The sequence below is a fragment of the Budorcas taxicolor genome, chromosome 18 (genome assembly GCF_023091745.1).
Source record: "Budorcas taxicolor isolate Tak-1 chromosome 18, Takin1.1, whole genome shotgun sequence".
Lineage (NCBI taxonomy): Eukaryota > Metazoa > Chordata > Mammalia > Artiodactyla > Bovidae > Budorcas > Budorcas taxicolor.
Genome location: NC_068927.1, coordinates 67,202,750 through 67,221,571, shown reverse-complemented (window position 1 = coordinate 67,221,571; position 18,822 = coordinate 67,202,750). Strand labels below are relative to the sequence as shown.

Genomic DNA, 18,822 nt, shown 5'->3' with positions numbered 1-18,822 from the left:
GAGTTATACATGCTAAGTTACCTTTGTCTCTTGTTAGGCTTCATCAAGCCTGTTAAATATCAACTTTCTGCATTCCCATTCAGGGTATTGTAGACTTTTTTCTTAAATGACTTCAACACTTCAAGCTGCATGCATTTCAAGAGCAATAGGATAATGTATGTTTACTTTCAGTTACCAACGGATGTCAAATAGGGTAGGCTTCAAGGAGTCTGAGATTGTCTATAATACTTCAGTGATCAGTAGCATTAAAGAATTAAAATGCTCTGAAGCACCCTATTTTCGTTCCCTCATGGGGCCCCCATCCTCTTTAGAAATGTGGAACCACCCTCCTCCACCTCAGGTGATTTCTCTGCGATCCTCGCGGTGCCGCTGGCCTTTTTTTCTTGGGGCTTTCAGAGTGGGGCGCAATTGCTCCAGGCTGTGGCACTACATTACCCAGAAGATTTTGCGCTGAGGCCACCTTCAGCCAATGAAAATCCAAAGGCAGTGCATGTCCTAGAGGCGGAACATCCGGTAGAGGGACTTCCGGTGTTTCGGTGGCTGACATTTTGGTCGCTCCTGAGACCGTGGAGCTGAGCAGAAAGTGCGGAGTGTGTTGTTGGAGAGGGAGGTGAGGGGCTAAGGCGTAGTTGGACGCTTTGCCCGTACTGCGCAGGGTTGCAGACGTCGCCGTAGGCCGAGAATAACCGTGCCGAGTTCGACTCGGTGGTTCGAGTGTTGTCGCTCCGCCCACAGGCTACGATGGCGGCGGCTGCGCTGTCGGCCCCACATCAGGTAAACGCTTCGTGCTCCAGGTTCTCCCCTGCCCATTTCCTTACTGAAATACTGATGCCCAGAGTTAGAAGCCTGCTCAGGTCGCTTTATCTCAGGCCCCTGGTTCAGAACATGCAGGCCTTCTGAGGTGGTGTCCTTACTTCTGAAGACAAGTGTAATGCAGCTGAAGCAGGATCGCTGGGGAATCTAGAGTACATTCTGTTTCTGTGAGGAGCAAAGTTTGAGGCCAGGTCGCAGCTCGAGTACTAGATGAGAGGTTGTATTGTACCTTTCTTCTTAGGGCCTTGGGAGCCGTGGAGCTTTGAGCAAAGGAAGGACACGATCTAGTCGAGCTTTTAAAAGTTCTCCAAAGACTGTTCAGTGGAAGAAAAGTCTGTAGGGGCTGATGAGTACTTTGAGCAGAGGGAAGTTGTGGCTTTTTCCCGGTAGCATCTGGTAAAGGGTAGCACTGACGATGGAGTCACGGAGGAGAGGTTAGCCAGTCAGCTGAGGCTCCCTGGTCCTGGCAGCAGGCAGCGACCCTGGCATGTCCTGAGTCCCTGAAGCACCGCCCTGGTCACTCTCCTCCGTAGCCGTTGTGTTCCCGCAGATTCCCAGGGCTGCAGAAGCACTTTTAGTAAATGGAAGTAGTTCCAGTCCCTCACTTCTTATCACTCCCAGGCGCTAATTCTCTGTATTTGAGTAAGGTCTCGAGGCTCTTTACCTGTCATCCTACCAGTTTCTTGGTTTGGGGACCTTGGGAACCCCGTGCCTGGGTTATTGAGTGCAGGCCTGTTCTATGGAGGAAGTATGGAACATTACTCCTGGAACCCGTGTCAGTCCATGGAAGTGCTTTGAGGTGAAGCCGAGCTGGTTTAGGAAAGTGCAGGTCTCCTTTTTTTTCTGGTGGGAATAAGCAACAGGGAAGAGCAGGATTTCAGCTTCAAATGACTGCCTGTGTATTCTGGAGGCAATGGAAGGTTCAGATCAGAGGAGGGAGATTTGCTTCCCGTTGTTTCTAGGGGGTTACATGTTACTTGGCTGTGGGGAGATATGTGGGAAAATAGGTGGTGGCTCTTCAGGAGTGAGACTGTTCATGGTTTTATTTGTTCGTGTTATACCAGGGCAGTGTGACCTTTGAGGATGTGGCCATGTACTTCTCCTGTGAGGAATGGTGTCTTCTTGATGAGGCTCAGATACAGCTGTACCTGGATGTCATGCTGGAGAACTTTGCACTTGTATGCATGCTGGGTAAGGCCTGCACAACCACCTCTGTCCTCTGGGCCAGGCTCTTTCTCCTTTCCCCCAAGGACAGCTCTTTACTCCTCACATCACTGCTTTTCTTAAAGTGCTGAGTTATGTGCTGTGGTTAGTATGTCTATGAGAGTGCATCCCTACTCCTTAGTGCCGGAACACCTGTAGCCCCAAATTACAGCTGAGGATTCAGGGTCAGTAGTCTTTTTGTTTTGTATTTAATTTTATAGAATTATTGTTGATTTACAATTTTGTTTTAATTCCTGTTGTACATTAGGTTCTGCTGGTTATCCATTTTAAATACAGCAGTACATGTCTGTCACAAACTCTCTAACTATCCATGCCCTTCTCTTTTCCCCTCTGGCAACAGCAAGTTCATTGTCTAAATCCTTGAGTCTGGTTCTGTTTTCTATATAAGTGTGTATGTATCAGTTTTTTAAAATTTCATTTAAGCGATATTATATTTATCTTTCTTGCCTAAGGTCCTTTCTCAATGACCTGGTTTAAAGAAGCCCTTCCCCAACACATACACACATTAGTCACTCTCTGGGATGTTTCCCTGTTCCTAAAAGCACCTTTGAGGTGACCTGGTTTGTTTGCTTACATGTTTATGATCTGCCTTCCCCACTTACAGTGCTAGTATCCGAGAGTGCTTTTATACTTGCTTCACAGCTGTGTTCACAGCCTGGAAAAGAGTACCTACTGTATAGTAGTGAAAGGTTTTGTTGAATCACGACACCGGGATTCTTGGCCCCTGGAGGAGAAGAATTCAATCCGGGGCCAGAGACGAGGCTTGATCGCTCAGAGCTTTTGTGTAATAAAGTTTTATTAAAGTATAAAGGAGATAGAGAAAGCGTCTGACATAGGCATCAGAAGGGGGCAGAAGGAGTGCCCCCCTGCTAGTCTTCAGGTGGATGTTATATAGTTACTAGCAGTCTGTTCATGAAAGAAAGGAATGTCTTAAAACTCAGAATGGCTCCAGGCCCCTCACCCGTAAGATGCATTTTGGGATAATCTTGGCACCAAATGGTTCATCTTGGGCCATAAAATGATTAACTTGAATCTTGAAGAAGGGCAGATCACCATTCAAGTAGTTTCATTTACATAGATTAGAGGCACAATATCTGAGTATAACATATTGTTGTCAAGTAGGTTCTGAGCCAAAAGGCGGAACCGACTTGAAGACTGAGTTTGGGGTAATTGTATACTACATTAGCATCAGTTCAGTTCAGTTCAGTTCAGTCGCTCAGTCGAGTCCGACTCTTGCGACCCCACGAATCACAGCACGCCTGGCCTCCCTTACCATCACCAACTCCCGGAGTTCACCCAGACCCACGTCCATCGAGTCAGTGATGCCATCCAGCCATCTCATCCTCTGTCGTCCCCTTCTCCTCCTGCCCCCAATCCCTCCCAGCATCAGAGTCTTTTCCAATGAGTCAACTCTTCGCATGAGGTGGCCAAAGTACTAGAGCTTCAGCTTTAGCATCATTCCTTCCAAAGAAATCCCAGGGCTGCTCTCCTTCAGAATGGACTGGTTAGATCTCCTTGCAGTCCAAGGGACTCTCAAGAGTCTTCTCCAACACCACAGTTCAAAAGCATCAATTCTTCGGCGCTCAGCCTTCTTCACAGTCCAACTCTCACATCCATACATGACCACTGGGAAAACGATAGCCTTGACTAGATGGACCTTAGTTACCAAAGTAATGTCTCTGCTTTTGAATGTTCTATCTAGGTTGGTCATAACTTTCATTCCAAGGAGTAAGCGTCTTTTAATTTCATGTCTGCAGTCACCGTCTGCAGTGATTTTGGAGCCCCGAAAAATAAAGTCTGACACTGTTTCCACTGTTTCCCCATCTATTTCCCATGAAGTGATGGGACCGGATGCCATGATCTTCGTTTTCTGAATGTTGAGCTTTAAGTCAACTTTTTCGCTCTCCTTTTTCACTTTCATCAAGAGGCTTTTTAGCTCCTCTTCACTTTCTGCCCTAAGGGTGGTGTCATATGCATATCTGAGGTTATTGATATTTCTCCTGGCAATCTTGATTCCAGTTTGTTTCTTCCAGTCCAGCGTTTCTCATGATGTACTCTGCATTATAAGTTAAACAAGCAGGGTGACAATATACAGCCTTGACACACTCGTTTTCCTATTTGGAACCAGTCTGTTGTTCCATGTCCAGTTCTAACTGTTGCTTCCTGACCTGCATACAGATTTCTCAAGAGGCAGGTCAGGTGGTCTGGTATTCCCATCTCTTTCAGAATTTTCCACAGTTTATTGTGATCCACATAGTCAAAGGCTTTGGCATAGTCATTAAAGCAGAAATAGATGTTTTTTCTGGAACTCTCTTGCTTTTTTGATGATCCAGCAGATGTTGGCAATTTGATCTCTGGTTCCTCTGCCTTTTCGAAAACCAGCTTGAACATCAGGAAGTTCACGGTTCACATATTGTTGAAGCCTGGCTTGGAGAATTTTGAGCATTACCTTACTAGCATGTGAGATGAGTGCAATTGTGCAGTAGTTTGAGCATTCTTTGGCATTGCTTTTCTTTGGGATTGGAATGAAAACTGACCTTTTCCAGTCCTGTGGCCACTGCTGAGTTTTCCAAACTTGCTGGCATATTGAGTGCAGCACTGTCACAGCATCATCTTTCAGGATTTGAAATAGCTCCACTGGAATGCCATCACCTCCACTAGCTTTGTTCGTAGTGGTGCTTTCTAAGGCCCACTTGACTTCACATTCCAGGATGTCTGGCTCTAGATGAATGATCACACCATCGTGATTATCTGGGTCGTGAAGATTTTTTTTTGTACAGTTCTTCTGTGTATTCTTTCCATCTCTTCTTAATATCTTCTGCTTCTGTTAGGTCCATACCATTTCTGTCCTTTATCGAGTCCATCTTTGTATGAAATGTTCCCTTGGTATCTCTAATTTTCTTGAAGAGATCTCTAGTCTTTCCCATTCTGTTGTTTCCCTCTATTTCCTTGCATTGATCACTGAAGAAGGCTTTCTTATCTCTTCTTGCTATTCTTTGGAACTCTGCATTCAGATGCTTATATCTTTCCTTTTCTCCTTTGCTTTTCACCTCTCTTCTTTTCACAGCTATTTGTAAGGCCTCCTCAGACAGCCATTTTGCTTTTTTGCATTTCTTTTCCATGGGGATGGTCTTGATCCCTGTCCCCTGTACAATGTCACGAACCTCATTCCATAGTTCATCAGGCACTCTATCTATCAGATCTAGGCCCTTAAATCTATTTCTCACTTCCACTGTATAATCATAATGGATTTGATTTAGGTCATACCTGAATGGTCTAGCGGTTTCCCTACTTTCTTCAATTTAAGTCCGAATTTGGCAATAAGGAGTTCATGATCTGAGCCACAGTCAGCTCCCGATCTTGTTTTTGCTGACTGTATAGAGCTTCTCCATCTTTGGCTGCAAAGAATATAATCAGTCTGATTTCGGTGTGGACCATCTGGTGATGTCCATGTGTAGAGTCTTCTCTTGTGTTGTTGGAAGAGGGTGTTTGCTATGACCAGTGCATTTTCTTGGCAAAACTCTATTAGTCTTTGCCCTGCTTCATTCCACATTCCAAGGCCAAATTTGCCTGTTACTCCAGGTGTTTCTTGACTTCCTACTTTTGCATTCCAGTTCCCTATCATGAAAAGGACATCATTTTTGGGTGTTAGTTCTAAAAGGTCTTGTAGGTTTTCATAGAACCGTTCAACTTCAGCTTCTTCAGCGTTACTGGTTGGGGCATAGACTTGGATTACCGTGATATTGAATGGTTTGCCTTGGAAACGAACAGAGATCATTCTGTCATTCTAGAGATTGCATCCAAGTACTGCATTTCAGACTCTTTTGTTGACTGTGATGGCTACTCCATTTCTTCTGAGGGATTCCTGTCCACAGTAGTAGATATAATGGTCATCTGAGTTAAATTCACCCATCCCAGTTCATTTTAGTTCGCTGATTCCTAGAATGTCGATGTTCACTCTTGCCATCTCCTGTTTGACCACTTCCAATTTGCCTTGATTCATGGACCTGACATTCCAGGTTCCTATGCAATATTGCTCTTTATAGCATTGGACTTTGTTTCTATCACCAGTCACATCCACAGCTGGGTATTGTTTTTGCTTTGGCTCCATCCCTTCATTCTTTCTGGAGTTATTTCTTCACTAATCTCCAGTAGCATATTGGGCACCTAATGACCTGGGGAGTTCCTCTTTTGGTATCCTATCATTTTGCCTTTTCATACTGTTCATTTGGTTCTCAAGGCCAGAATACTGAAGTGGTTTGCCATTCCCTTCTCCAGTGGACCACGCTCTGTCAGACCTCTCCACCATGACCCACCCGTCTTGGGTTGCCCCGCAGGCATGGCTTGGTTTCATTGAGTTAGACAAGGCTGTGGTCCTAGTGTGATTAGATTGACCAGTTTTCTTTGAGTATGGTTTCAGTGTGTCTGCCCTCTGACGCCCTCTTGGAACACCTACCATCTTACTTGGGTGTCTCTTACCTTGAGCGTGGGATATCTCTTCACGGCTGCTCCAGCAAAGCACAGCCGGTGCTCCTTACCTTGGATGAAGGATATCTCCTCACCGCTGCCCTTCCTGACCTTCAACGTGGTATAGCTCCTCTAGGCCCTCCTGCACCCGCGCAGCCACCACTCCTTGGACGTGGGTTGATTTTCCTGGCCGCTGCCCGTGGCCTTGGGCACAGGGTTGCTCCTCCCGGCCACCGCCCCTGGCCTCGGATGCGGGTTGGCTCCTCTCGGCTGTTCTGCAGTGTCGCAGCCTGGCACTCTTGTCCTCTGCCCCTGACCTCGGATGTGGGGTAGCTCCTCTCGGCCACGCTGAGTGCGCTGGCCGTCGCAGCTGCTGGCTTAAGATAAACATTTCCATAAAAAAAAGACAATGGTTAACTTCAGGTGAAACCAGGTGTCACTATGGCAACACAGAATTTTAAGAGAAACCTCCTTTTAAATTTGTATAGAGAAGGAAAAAATATTGCTAGTTTGTTTCCTCCTGCTGCTTAAGAGAGAGAAAAGTGTCTGACACCTGCAGGCTATCTCCTCCGTTTGGAGCCCTCTGGCCTTCCTGCCTGTTACCCTCTCAGTAGGTGCTCAATGTGATGATGTGTGAAGTCGCTCAGTTGTGTCTGACTCTTCGCGACCCCATGGACTGTAGCCCACCAGGCTCCTCCCTCCATGGGATTCTCCAGGCAAGAGTACTGGAGCGGGTTGCCATTTCCTTCTCCAGGGGATCTTCCTGACCCAAGGATTGAACCCGGGTCTCCTGCATTCCAGGGAGACGCTTTAACCTCTGAGCCACCAGGGAACTGGCACATTAACTGGTTGAGTCGCTTTTCCAGTAAACAGATAGAAATATGATGTTTCTTCCCACAGAATGCTTTCAGTTTTGGTTGGTTTGAATCTATTCTAGTTTTCCCAAGTTTTTATTTTGTAACGGGTTATAGCCGGTTAACAATGTTGTGATAGTTTCAGGTGAACAGGGAAAGGATTGGGCCATCCATGTACAGGTATCTGTTACCCCCAAACTCCCCTCCCATCCAGTCTGCCGCATAACATTGAGCAGAGTTTCATGTGCTGTATAGTAGGCCCTTATTGGTTACTCATTTTAGATACAGGAGTGTGCCCATGTCCCCCCCAAACTACCTAACTATCCCTTCTTCTAGTCCTTCCTCCTGGCAGCCATTCTCTAAGTCTGACTCTTTCTGGTTTGCAAATTCATTTGTATCATTTCTTTTTAGATTCTACATATAAGGTATGTCATAACTATTTCTCCTTCTCTTTCTGACTTGACTTCTCTCAGTATTGACGATCTCTAGGTCCGTCCATGTTGTTGCAAATGGCATTATTTCATTTTGTTTTAGTGGCTGAGTACTATTTCATGGTATATAAGCACGACAGCTTCTTCATCTATTCATCTGTCGACAGATATTTGGGTTGCTTCCATTTCTTGGCTATTGTATACATTAGTTCAAGGAATATTGGGGTGCATGTATCCTTTCAAACTATGTTTTTCTCTGTATACATGCCCAGGAATGGGATTGGTGGATCATAAGGTAACTTATTTTTCTTGTTTTAAGGAACCTCCGTAGTGTTTTCCATAGTGACTGTACCAATTTACATTCTCACCAACAGTGTAAGAGGTTTCCTTTTTCTCCACACTCTCTCCCAAATCTGTTATTTGTGGACTTTTTACAAATTAGTTAATTAATTTACTTATTTTAATTTTGGCCACACTGGGTCTTCGTTGCTTTGCTGGATCTTTTCTCTAGTTGCAGAGAGAGGGGTCTCCTCTCTAACTGAGGTGTCTTCTCTTGCGGTGTCTTCTCTTGCTGTGGAGCATGGGCTGTAGCCCCGCAGGCTTCAGTAGTTGTGGCTTGTGGGCTCTAGAGCACAGAGCTAGTACTTGTGGTGCACAGGCCTAGTTGCTCCGCGGCACATGGGATTTTCCTGGATCATGGATTGAACCAGTATTCCTTGCATTGCAAGGTGGATTTTTAACCACTGGACTATAAGGAAAAACCATATTTGTGGACATTTTATGATGGCCATTCTGTCTGGTGTGACATGGTACCTCATTGTATAATAGTTTTGTTTTGCATTTCTTTGATGATTAGTGATGATGAGTACCTTTTCATGTGCCTATTGGCCATCTGGTTTTTTTTTTTTTTTTTGGAGAAATGTCTAAAAAACCCAACCCGGAAGAAAGGTCTTCCGGGTTGGGTTTTTTTGTTATCAGTTGTACTCCTCTTTATGAATTTTGGAAATTAAGCCCTTGTCAGTCACATCATTTGCAGTAGTTTGTCTTTTTGCTTTGTTTATGGTTTCCTTTGCTGTGCAGAAGCTTTTGTTTGATTTTGTTGTTGATCACTCAGTCAGTCGTGTCCATTTCTTTGCAACCCCATGAACTGCATGCTAGGCTTCCCTGTCCTTCACCATCTCCTGGAGTGTGCTTATGTCCAGTGACTTAATGGTACCATCCAACCATCTCATCCTCTGTTGCTGTCTTCTCCTCCTGCCCTCAGTCTTTCCCAGGATCAGGGTCTTTTCCAGTGAGTTGGCTCTTCGCATCAGGTGGCGAAAGCATTGGAGCTTCAGCTTCAGCATCAGCCCTTCCAATGAATATTCAGGGTTGATTTCTTTTAGGATGGACTAGTTTGATCTTTTTGCTGTTTAAGGGACTCTCAAGAGTCTTCTCCAGTGCCAGAGTTTGAAAGCATCAAGTCTTAAGTGCTCAGCCTTCCTTATGGTCCAAGTCTCACATCCGTACATGACTGTGGGAACATCTGTACATGACTGTGTTTGAGTAGGTCCCATTTATTTGTTTTTGCTTTTATTTCTCTTGCCTTGAGAAACTGTCAAGGTCAGTGGTCTTCCATCAGCCTGATTTATTTCTCCTTGTTTGCCCTCTTTTTGGCCAAGGGACTTTCCAAGTGAATGGTACCCAAGTTTTACTCCATTCCTATACCTGACATTTTTTTTTCTTTGTGCCTGACTCTGCAACAGTGTTGTCACTGACATGGTTACTACTGAAACAGACCATGAGATGTTTCTGCAAGATCTTTTTTCAAGGTTCCAATTTCTTTATATCCATGCCAGCATCTGTTAGTTTCTGTTCTTTTGTTTTGGTCTCCCCAGGGGACTCCCCTGGTGGCTCAGGTGGTAAAAAGCGTCTGCCTACAATGCGGGAGACCCGGGTTCGATCCCTGGGTTGGGAAGATCCCCTGGAGAAGGAAATGGCAACCCACTCCAGTACTCTTGCCTAGAAAATCCCATGGATGGAGGAGCCTGGTGGGCTGCAGTCCATGGGGTCACAAAGAGTCGGACACAACTGAGTGACTTCACTTCACAAAGGGCATGCAGGATGTTATTTCCCTGAGAAGTGATGACCAGGGATTGAATATCTGCCACCTGTATTGGCAGTATGCAGTCTTTTTTAAAAAATATTAGGGAATTGAAGGTATGAGTGCAAGGTTTTTCCTTTTTGTGTTTTGTTCTTTGTTTATAGCATTTATTTATTCATTTGGCTGCCCTGGGTCTTAGCTGTGGCACTTCAGGTCGTTGATCTTCAGTTTTGGTTGCAGCATGTGGCATCTTTAGTTACAGTATGTGAACTCGTAGTTGTGGCATATGGGATCTAGTTCCCTGACCTGAGATAGAACCCGGGGCCTCTGCATTGGGAGCCTGGAGTTTCAGCAACTGGACCACCAGGGAAGTCCTGTTATTTTCTTTTCTTTTAATCATTGCTGTCCTAATGGATGTGAAGTGGTATATTTTTGCATTTTGATTACATCCCTCATGGTGTGCTTATTGGTCATTTGTATATCTTTAAAAAATATCTACCCAAGTCCTTTTTAAATTTATTAATCTGCTTGGCTTTTTAGTTGTTGTTGAATTGCGAATTTATCCATCGATTCTGAATATCAGTCCTTTACAATTTATTTATTTGGTTGCGCTGGGTCTTTGTTGCTGTGCATAGGCTTCTCTTTAGGGTGGCTTCTCTCTCTCAGGCTCCAGTGCACAGGCCCCAGAAGTTGCAGCACCAGGGCGCAGGAGTTGCCGTGTGGGGGCTCTTGGATGTGTGGGCTTCAGTAGTTGTGGCGCACAGGCTTATTTACTTACATGTGGAATCTTCCCAGACCAAGGAGCGAACCTGTGTCCCCTGCATTGGCAGGTGGATTCTTATCCACTGTACTATCAGAGAAGTTGGATATTAATCCATTTTTGTATTTGTGTTTTGGAAATGCTTTCTCCCAACCTATGGTTTCTTTTTTACTGTGTTTATAGTGTCCTTTGATGTACAAAACTTTATTTTTTTCTCTTTTCCCCACAGCTTTCTTGAGGTATTATTGACACATGATACTGCATAAGTTAAAGGTATGCAACCGAAATTGTTCCTTTTTATGAGGCCCAGTTTGTCTTGTATGTTTTTCCTACGAATTTGTAATTTTATCTCTTAAGTTTAGATCTTTGGATATTTTGAGTGAGTTTTTGTATATAGTGTTAGATAAGGTTCTATTTTCATTATTGTACATGTGTGTATCCAGTTTTCCTAGCACCGTTTGTTGAGAAGACTGTCTTTATTGAATGGTAATGGTCCTCTTGTTAGTAAGTACTGGATGATATATTTGAGGGTTGATGTTTAGACTCTTTAGTCTCTGTTTTATTCCATTAGAATATATATCTGTTTTGATGTCAGTAGCACACTGTTTTGCTTTCTCTAGCTTTGTAAGAATTTCAGATTCATGTGTTGTGGGTCCTTAAACTTTGTTCTTTTTAAATAAAATGTTTATTTGTTTAACTGTGTATTTATTTTGGTTGCATTGGGTCTTAGTTGCATCATGTGGAATTTTTGCCTCAATGTGGAATCTTTTGTTGCAGCATATGGGCTCTTTACTTGTGGATCACAGGTTCAGTAGTTGTGGCTTTTGGGCTTAGTTGTTCCAGGGCATGTGAAATCTTAGTCCCCCAGATAGGAATCTAATCCAAGTCCCCTGCATTTCAAGGAGGATTCTTAACCATTGAACCCCTAGCGTGAACATCTGGAAGTTCATGATTCACATACTGTTAAAGCCTGGCTTAGATAATTTTGAGCATTGCTTACTAGTGTGTGAGATGAGTGCATTTGTGCAGTAGTTTGAGCATTCTTTGGCATTGCCTTTCTTTGGGATTGGAATGAAAACTGACCTTTCCCAGTCCTGTGGCCACTGCTGAGTTTTCTAAGTTGTTGGCATATTGAATGCAGCACTTTCACAGCATCATCTTTTAGGATTTGAAATAGGTCAGCTAGAATTCTGTCACCTCCACTAGCTTTGTTCATAGTGATGCTTCCTAAGGCCCACTTGACTTCACACTCCAGGATGTCTGGCTCTAGGTGAGTGATCACACCATCATGGTTATCTGGGCCGTGAAAATCTTTTTTGTACGGTCCTGTGTTTTCTTGCCACCTCTTTTTAATATCTTCTGCTTCTTTTAGGTTCATACCATTTCTGTTCTTTATTGTGGCCATCTTTGCATGAAATATTCCCTTGGCATCTAATTTTCTTGAAGATATCTCTAGTCTTTCCCATTCTTTTGTTTTCCTCTATTTCTTTGCATTGATTACTGAGGAAGGCTTTGTTATCTCTTTGTGCTATTCTTTTGAACTCTGTATTCAAATGGTTTGGTCTTTCATTTTCTCCTTTGCCTTTAGCATCTCTTCTTTTTTCAGCTATTTGTAAGGCCTCCTTAGACAACCATTTTGCTTTTGTGCATTTCTTTTTCTTGGGGATGGTCTTGATCCCTGCCTCCTGTACTATGTCACAAACCTCTGTCCATAGTTCTTCAGGCACTCTGTCTATCAGAGTGTATCAGATCCAATCCTGTGAATCTATTTGTCACTTCTACTATATAATCATAAGGGATTTGACTTAGGTCATACCTGAATGGTCTAGTGGTTCGTTTCCAAGGCAAACCATTCAGTATCACAGTAATCCAAGTCTATGCCCCAACCAGTAATGCGGAAGAAGCTGAAGTTGAACAGTTCCATGAAGACCTACAAGATCTTCTAGAACTAACACCCAAAAAAGGTGTCCTTTTCATTATAGGGGACTGGAATGCAAAAGTAGGAAGTCAAGAGATACCTGGAGTAACAGGCAAATTTGTCTTTGGAGTACAAAATGAAGCAGGCCAAAGGCTAACAGTTTTGCCAAGAGAATGCACTAGTCATAGCAAACACCCTGTTCCAACAACACAAGAGACGACTCTACACATGGACATCACCAGATGGTCAACACCGAAATCAGATTGATTATATTCTCTGCAGCCAAAGATGGAGAAGCTCTAGTTCAGTTCAGTCGCTCAGTCGTGTCTGACTCTTTGCAACCCCATGAATTGCAGCACGCCAGGCCTCCCTGTCCATCACCAACTCCCGGAGTTCACTCAGACTCAATGTCCATCGAGTCAGTGATACCATCCAGCCATCTCATCCTCTGTCATCCCCTTCTCCTCCTGCCCTCAATCCCTCCCAGCATCAGAGTCTTTTCCAATGAGTCAACTCTTCGCATGAGGTGGCCAAAGTACTGGAGTTTCAGCTTTAGCATCATTCCCTCCAAAGAAATCCCAGGGTTGATCTCCTTCAGAATGGACTGGTTGGATCTCCTTGCAGTCCAAGGGACTCTCAAGAGTCTTCTCCAACACCACAGTTCAAAAGCATCAATTCTTCAGCGCTCAGCCTTCTTCACAGCCCAACTCTCACATCCATACAAACCACTGGAAAAACCATAGCCTTGACTAGACGGAGAAGCTCTATACAGTCATCAAAAACAAGACTGGGAGCTGACTGTGGCTCAGGTCATGAACTCCTTATTGCCAAATTCACACTTAAATTGAAGAAAGTAGGGAAAACCACTAGACTATTCAAGTATAACCTGAATCAGTTTATTTATATCCTTTTAATAACTTCCTGGGGATTTGATTTGGATTATAGTGAATTGATCTGGAGAAGGAAATGGCAACCCACTCCAGTACTCTTGCCTGGAAAATCCCATGGACAGAGAAGCCTGGTAGGCTACAGTCCGTGGGGTCGCAAAGAGTCGGGCACGACTGAGTGACTTCACTTTTGCTTTCACTTTCACATTAAATTGATAGGTGAAGGTGGGCATAACTGACATCTTGACAAAAGTGGAATGTGAAATATCTTTGACACTTAAGGAGTGTGAAATATCTTTCCATTTATTTAGTCCTTTAATTTCTTCATCGGAGTTTTTGTCATTCCCCTCATGTAGGTCTGGTACATGTCTTGGTAGATTTATAACTATTTCTTCCTTTCTCTCTCCTTTCTTTCAGGGGGTGTTAATGTACATGGTGTTGTGTTTTTTGGGGACTTCTCAGGTGGTGCTAGTGGTAGAGAACCTGCCTGCCAGTGCAGGAGATGTTAAGAGATTCTGGTATAATCGCCTGGAGAAGGAAATGGCAACCCACTCCAGTATTCTTGCCTGGAGAATCCCATGGACAGATGAGCCTGGCAGTTTATCGCCCATAGGGTAACAAAGAGACATGACTGAAGTAGCTTAGCACATTGTGTTTTTAATTTCAAACTTCACTTTTTTATTGGTGATGTATAGGAAAGTAATAATTGACTTTTGTATAGTATTCTTGTATCCTGAAACCTTGCTGTAATTGCTTTTGAATTCCAGGATTTTTTTTGTATGTGTATATGTGTATATTTTGTTTTTATATAGCTGGTTATTCCATCTGAGAAGGAAGGCAGTTTTATTCTTTCACTCCCTGTCAGTATAACTTTTATATAACTTTCTTTTCTCATTGCATTAGTTATGACTTACAAAGTTGAATTCTTCATCTTAGTGGGAAAGTTTCTAGTTTTTGCCTAGGAAAGTGTGATGATACCTGTAGGGTTTTATTTTGATTGTGAAGTTAAAGAATTTTTCTATTTTTAGATAGCTAGGAGAGGGAGATTTTGATCATGAATGGGTATTGGATTTGGCCAGATCCTTTTTTTTTTTTTTTTTTGCATCTCTTGATGAGATCATGTATTGGTGGGTGCTTTTGTTTGGACATGCCACAGCTTGCAGTGCTTTAGTTCCCTGACTGGGGATTGAACCCCAGCTGAAGCAGTGACAGTGCTGAGTCCTAAGCACTAGACTGCTAGGGAATTCCTGCATGTTCATATTTAAAGTGGGTTTTTTGGAGGGAATATGTACTTGACTCCTTTTTCTGAATTCACTCTGATAATGTCTTTTTTCATTGGTGTATTGAGACTATCAGTGCTTAATATAGTCATATAGTTGAATAAATATGTAATGAATTTGTTACCATTTTCTACCATTGCCTTTATTCTTTTTCCTATGTTTGTTGTCCACTCTTTTTCATTTGTTAATTGAGAATTTTGTGTGATTGTATTTTCTCTTCTTTGTTAGCATATCATGTATACTTTTTTCCTTTCATTTTTCTTCAATGTAATTGCGCTGGAGTTTGCACTATGTATTTACATCTGATTGTAGTCCACTTTCATATGACCCTGAATGGCTTCCTTGGTATTGAATACTTTATAATTTTAAAAAATTCCTAATTGCTTTCTCTGATCCATTTTATAACTGTTCTCATTTGTTTTAATGTTATATAAACATACATATATGGGTGTTTTAAAAATGCATAATGGGTTACACAGTTGCTGTTGTTCTTTAGACTACATAGGTATGGGAAGCAGCTACATGAAAAGATGCTCAGTATCGTGAATGGTTGGGAAAATGCAAATCAGAAACACAATGAGATACCACCTCGTACAGGTTACAGTGTCTGTTATAAAAAGGACAAAAAAAAATGTTGGTAAACTGGTAGAGAAAACGGACCCCTTGTGCACTATTGGTGAAAGCGAAAGTGTTAGTCACTCAGTCAGGTCTGACTCTACGACACCATGGACTGTAGCCCTCCAGGCTCCTCTACCCATGGAATTCTCTAGGCCCGAATACTGGAGTGGGTAGCCTTACCCTCCTCCAGAGGATCTTCCCAACCCTGGAGTTAAACCCAGGTCTCCTGCATTGCAGGCAGATTCTTTACTGTCTGTGGGTAGGAATATACTTTATTGCAGCCAATATAGTAAAGACTGTGGAGACTGCTTACAGAACTAAAAAAGGAACTTCCATATCGTCCATCAAGTCCACCTTTGTGTATTTATGCAGAGGGAGTAAAATCATCATTTCAGAAAGGTATCTGTGCCTTATATCTATTGTAGGTTATTTATAATATTCAAGAGATGGAAACAACCTAAGTATCCATTGATGGATGAGTGGATAGCAAAAATGAAATATATATGGAATATTATTCAGTATTATATAACCATAAAAAAGATGGCTATATTACCATTTGCAGTAGCATAAATTGACCTGGAGAGCATTAGGCTAAGTGAAATAAATCAGGGAAAGACAAATCCAGTTGTCCCACTGTGTCCACTGAGGATGGGATCCAGGATCCTCTAAATATACTGAAGTCTAGAGGCTCATAGTCAGTCCTCTGTTTCTGAAGTTTTCCCATTTGTGGATTCATCCCACTACACAGAGCATAGGATTCTGTGTATTTATTGAAAAGTGTTCCTGTAAAAGTGGACCCAAGCATTCAGAACTCAGGGTGTTCCACATTTACCTGTACTGGATGGTTATGCTTACATGTTGAATCTTTAAAACAATAAGACCAACACCAAACAGATACAGACAAAGGATCAGTGACTGCCAGACTGGAGCAAGGTGGGCAGATGAAATGCATGAAGGATGTCAGAAGTTATACACTTCTAACTATGAGGTGAGTAAGTCCTGGGGATGTAAGACACAGCATAGTGACTCTAGTTAACATGACTGTGTTGAATATTTAGAAATTTCCCAAAGAGGGCATCCCTGGTGGTCTCCTGGTTAAGAGTCCACCTGGAAATGCAGGAGACAGGGGTTTGATCCCTGGTACAGCATTGCTGCACACATGCTGTGGAGCAACTGAGGCCATGTGCAGCAAGTACTGAGTCTGCCTGTTGCAGCTACTGAAGCATTCCTGCCTTAGAGCTTATGCTCTGCCACAGAAGAAGCTATTGGGATAAGAAGCCCATCCAACACAACTAGAGACTACCCCCCGCTTGCCGAAACTAGAGAAAGCCTGAGACCAGCAACAGCCACCAAGTGAAGTCATAAATGACTGAATAAATGAAAAGAAAAAAGAAAATTCCAAAAGAGTAGATTTTAAAAGTGCTCATCACAAGAAAAAAAAAATCACAGTCAGATTTTCTGAGGCTTGGAGATCTGCTTCCTTACAGTGTCACAGGTTGAGGAGATGTGCTCCTGGTAAAAGCCATTGACAGGAGTGAACTGTAGAAGACGCCTTTCTCCTTGGGCCACATCCAGTCCTTTTGTCCTGCACTTGGTGAGAGCAGCTGCCTCTCAGTTTTATCCCAACTCCATTTCCTGAACACAGTCCTGTGGAGTGTTTCTTATATGTGTCAGATATAGAATTGTGATGGCGTTCCCTTCCTCCAGTAAAGTGAACGTGCACTTCACTGTCACTTCTTTGTTTTCAGGTACCTGGCGTGGAGTTCAGGCTGAGGAGACACCTTCTGAACAGAGCAAATCTGTAGAAGGAGTGTCACAGATTAGGACTCCCAGGGCAGGTTTGTCTCCTGAGAAGGTCCAGCTTTGTAAGGTGTGCATCCCAGTTTTGAGAGACATTTTGCACTTGGCTGAAGAGCAAGGAACAAATAGTGGGCAGAAAGCATACACATGTGGGTCATGTGGGAAATAGTTCTGTTTCATTGCAAACATTTGGCAGCGCCAGAAGCAGCACATTGGAGAGAATCCCATATGCTGTATCGTGGAGAGACCCTCATTTTTGAAGAATTGCACAGTTCTTGCATCAGGGAATCTCTCTACCTTCATGGAACTTGGGAATGAATTCATGGCAAATATGGGAGCTCAGCCACAGGCCACTAATACCAGGAAGAAACTGAACAATAGTAGGGAATGTGAAGCTATTTTTCACAGTGGAAAAAGTCATCAGAGCTGGGGAGAAGGCAAGATAGTGTCCAGCCACACAGACATACTTGTTCAGGATGAGTGAGTCCTCACTAGTGAAGGGTTTTGTAAGTTCAATACATGTGAGAAAGCCAGCACCCAAAGAAATACCCTCATTCAGCATCAGAAAGTTCATGCTAGAGAAAGGTGTTATGAATGCAGCCATTGTGGAAAATTATTTAGCCACAAATCCCGTTTCCTTGCACATCAGAGATTTAACTGTGGAGGGATGCTTTATGACTGCAGTGAATGTGGAAAATCCTTTAGCCAAAGGAAATACCTCATTGCCCATAAAAAAAATCCACACTGGAGAAAAGCCTTATGAGTGCAAGGAATGTAGTAAATCCTTTATCCAAAAGTGGAGCTTACTGGAACACCAGAGAGTTCACACTGGAGAAAAGCCTTTTGACTTTTCTCCAGTGCATTGGTTGCCAGTGCAACCAATGTGGAAAATTTTTTGCCCGCAAATCCAATTTCCTTGCACATGAAAGACTTCACACTGGAGAAAACGTTTATGAGTGCAGCAAATGTGGGAAAGCTCTTACTACTAGCTCTGGTCTCTATTATCATCTGAGAGTTCACACTGGAGAAAGACCTTTTGAGTGCAGTTCCTGTGGGAAATTCTTTAGCCGGAATGAGCAGCTAAGTGCACATATGAATGTTCACACTGGAGAAAAGCCTTATGAGTGCAGTAAATGTGGGACATCTTTTACAAGTAGATCGAGCCTTTGTAATCATTGGAGAGTTCACAATGAAGTAAGGGAGTTTGAATGCAGTGAATGTGGGGAGTTCTTATGCCAAAAGGCACATCTCAATGCCCATAAGAAGTTTCATGCTGGAGAATGGGCTTATGAGTGTAATAAATGTGAGAAATCTTTAACTGCTAGGCTGAAGCACCAGTGTCCCCAGAGAGTTGACACTGGAGAAAGGCCTTTTAATTGCAGTGAATGTGGAAAATGTTTTACTAGTAGCTCGAGCCTTCTTCGTCATCAGAGAGTTCACAGTGGAGAAAGGCCTTATGAATGCAATGAATGTCAGAAATCTTTTATTGCTAGGTTGAGCCTTCATGATCATCAGAGAGTTCACACTGGAGAAAGGCCCTATAAGTGCAGTGAATGTGGAAAATGTTTTACTGGTAGTTTGAGCCTTCTTCGTCATCAGAGAGTTCACAGTGGAGAAAGGCCTTATGAGTGCAGTGAATGTGGGAAATCTTTTGTTGCTATGAGTGGCCTCCGGTATCATCAGAGAG

General features: G+C 43.1%; 1 protein-coding gene across 1 annotated transcript in view; it reads left to right on the top strand.

Moving 5' to 3' along the window:
* The first annotated feature begins 644 nt into the window (after nt 1-644).
* The window catches only part of LOC128064108 (zinc finger protein interacting with ribonucleoprotein K-like), a 28,797-nt gene continuing 10,619 nt past the window's right edge, over nt 645-18,822 (top strand). The window contains exons 1-2 of the mRNA XM_052656905.1: nt 645-774; nt 1,878-2,004. Of these exons, the coding sequence (XP_052512865.1) occupies nt 742-774; nt 1,878-2,004 (160 nt within the window). The 5' untranslated portion in view covers nt 645-741. The remainder of the gene's footprint in view (nt 775-1,877; nt 2,005-18,822) is intronic.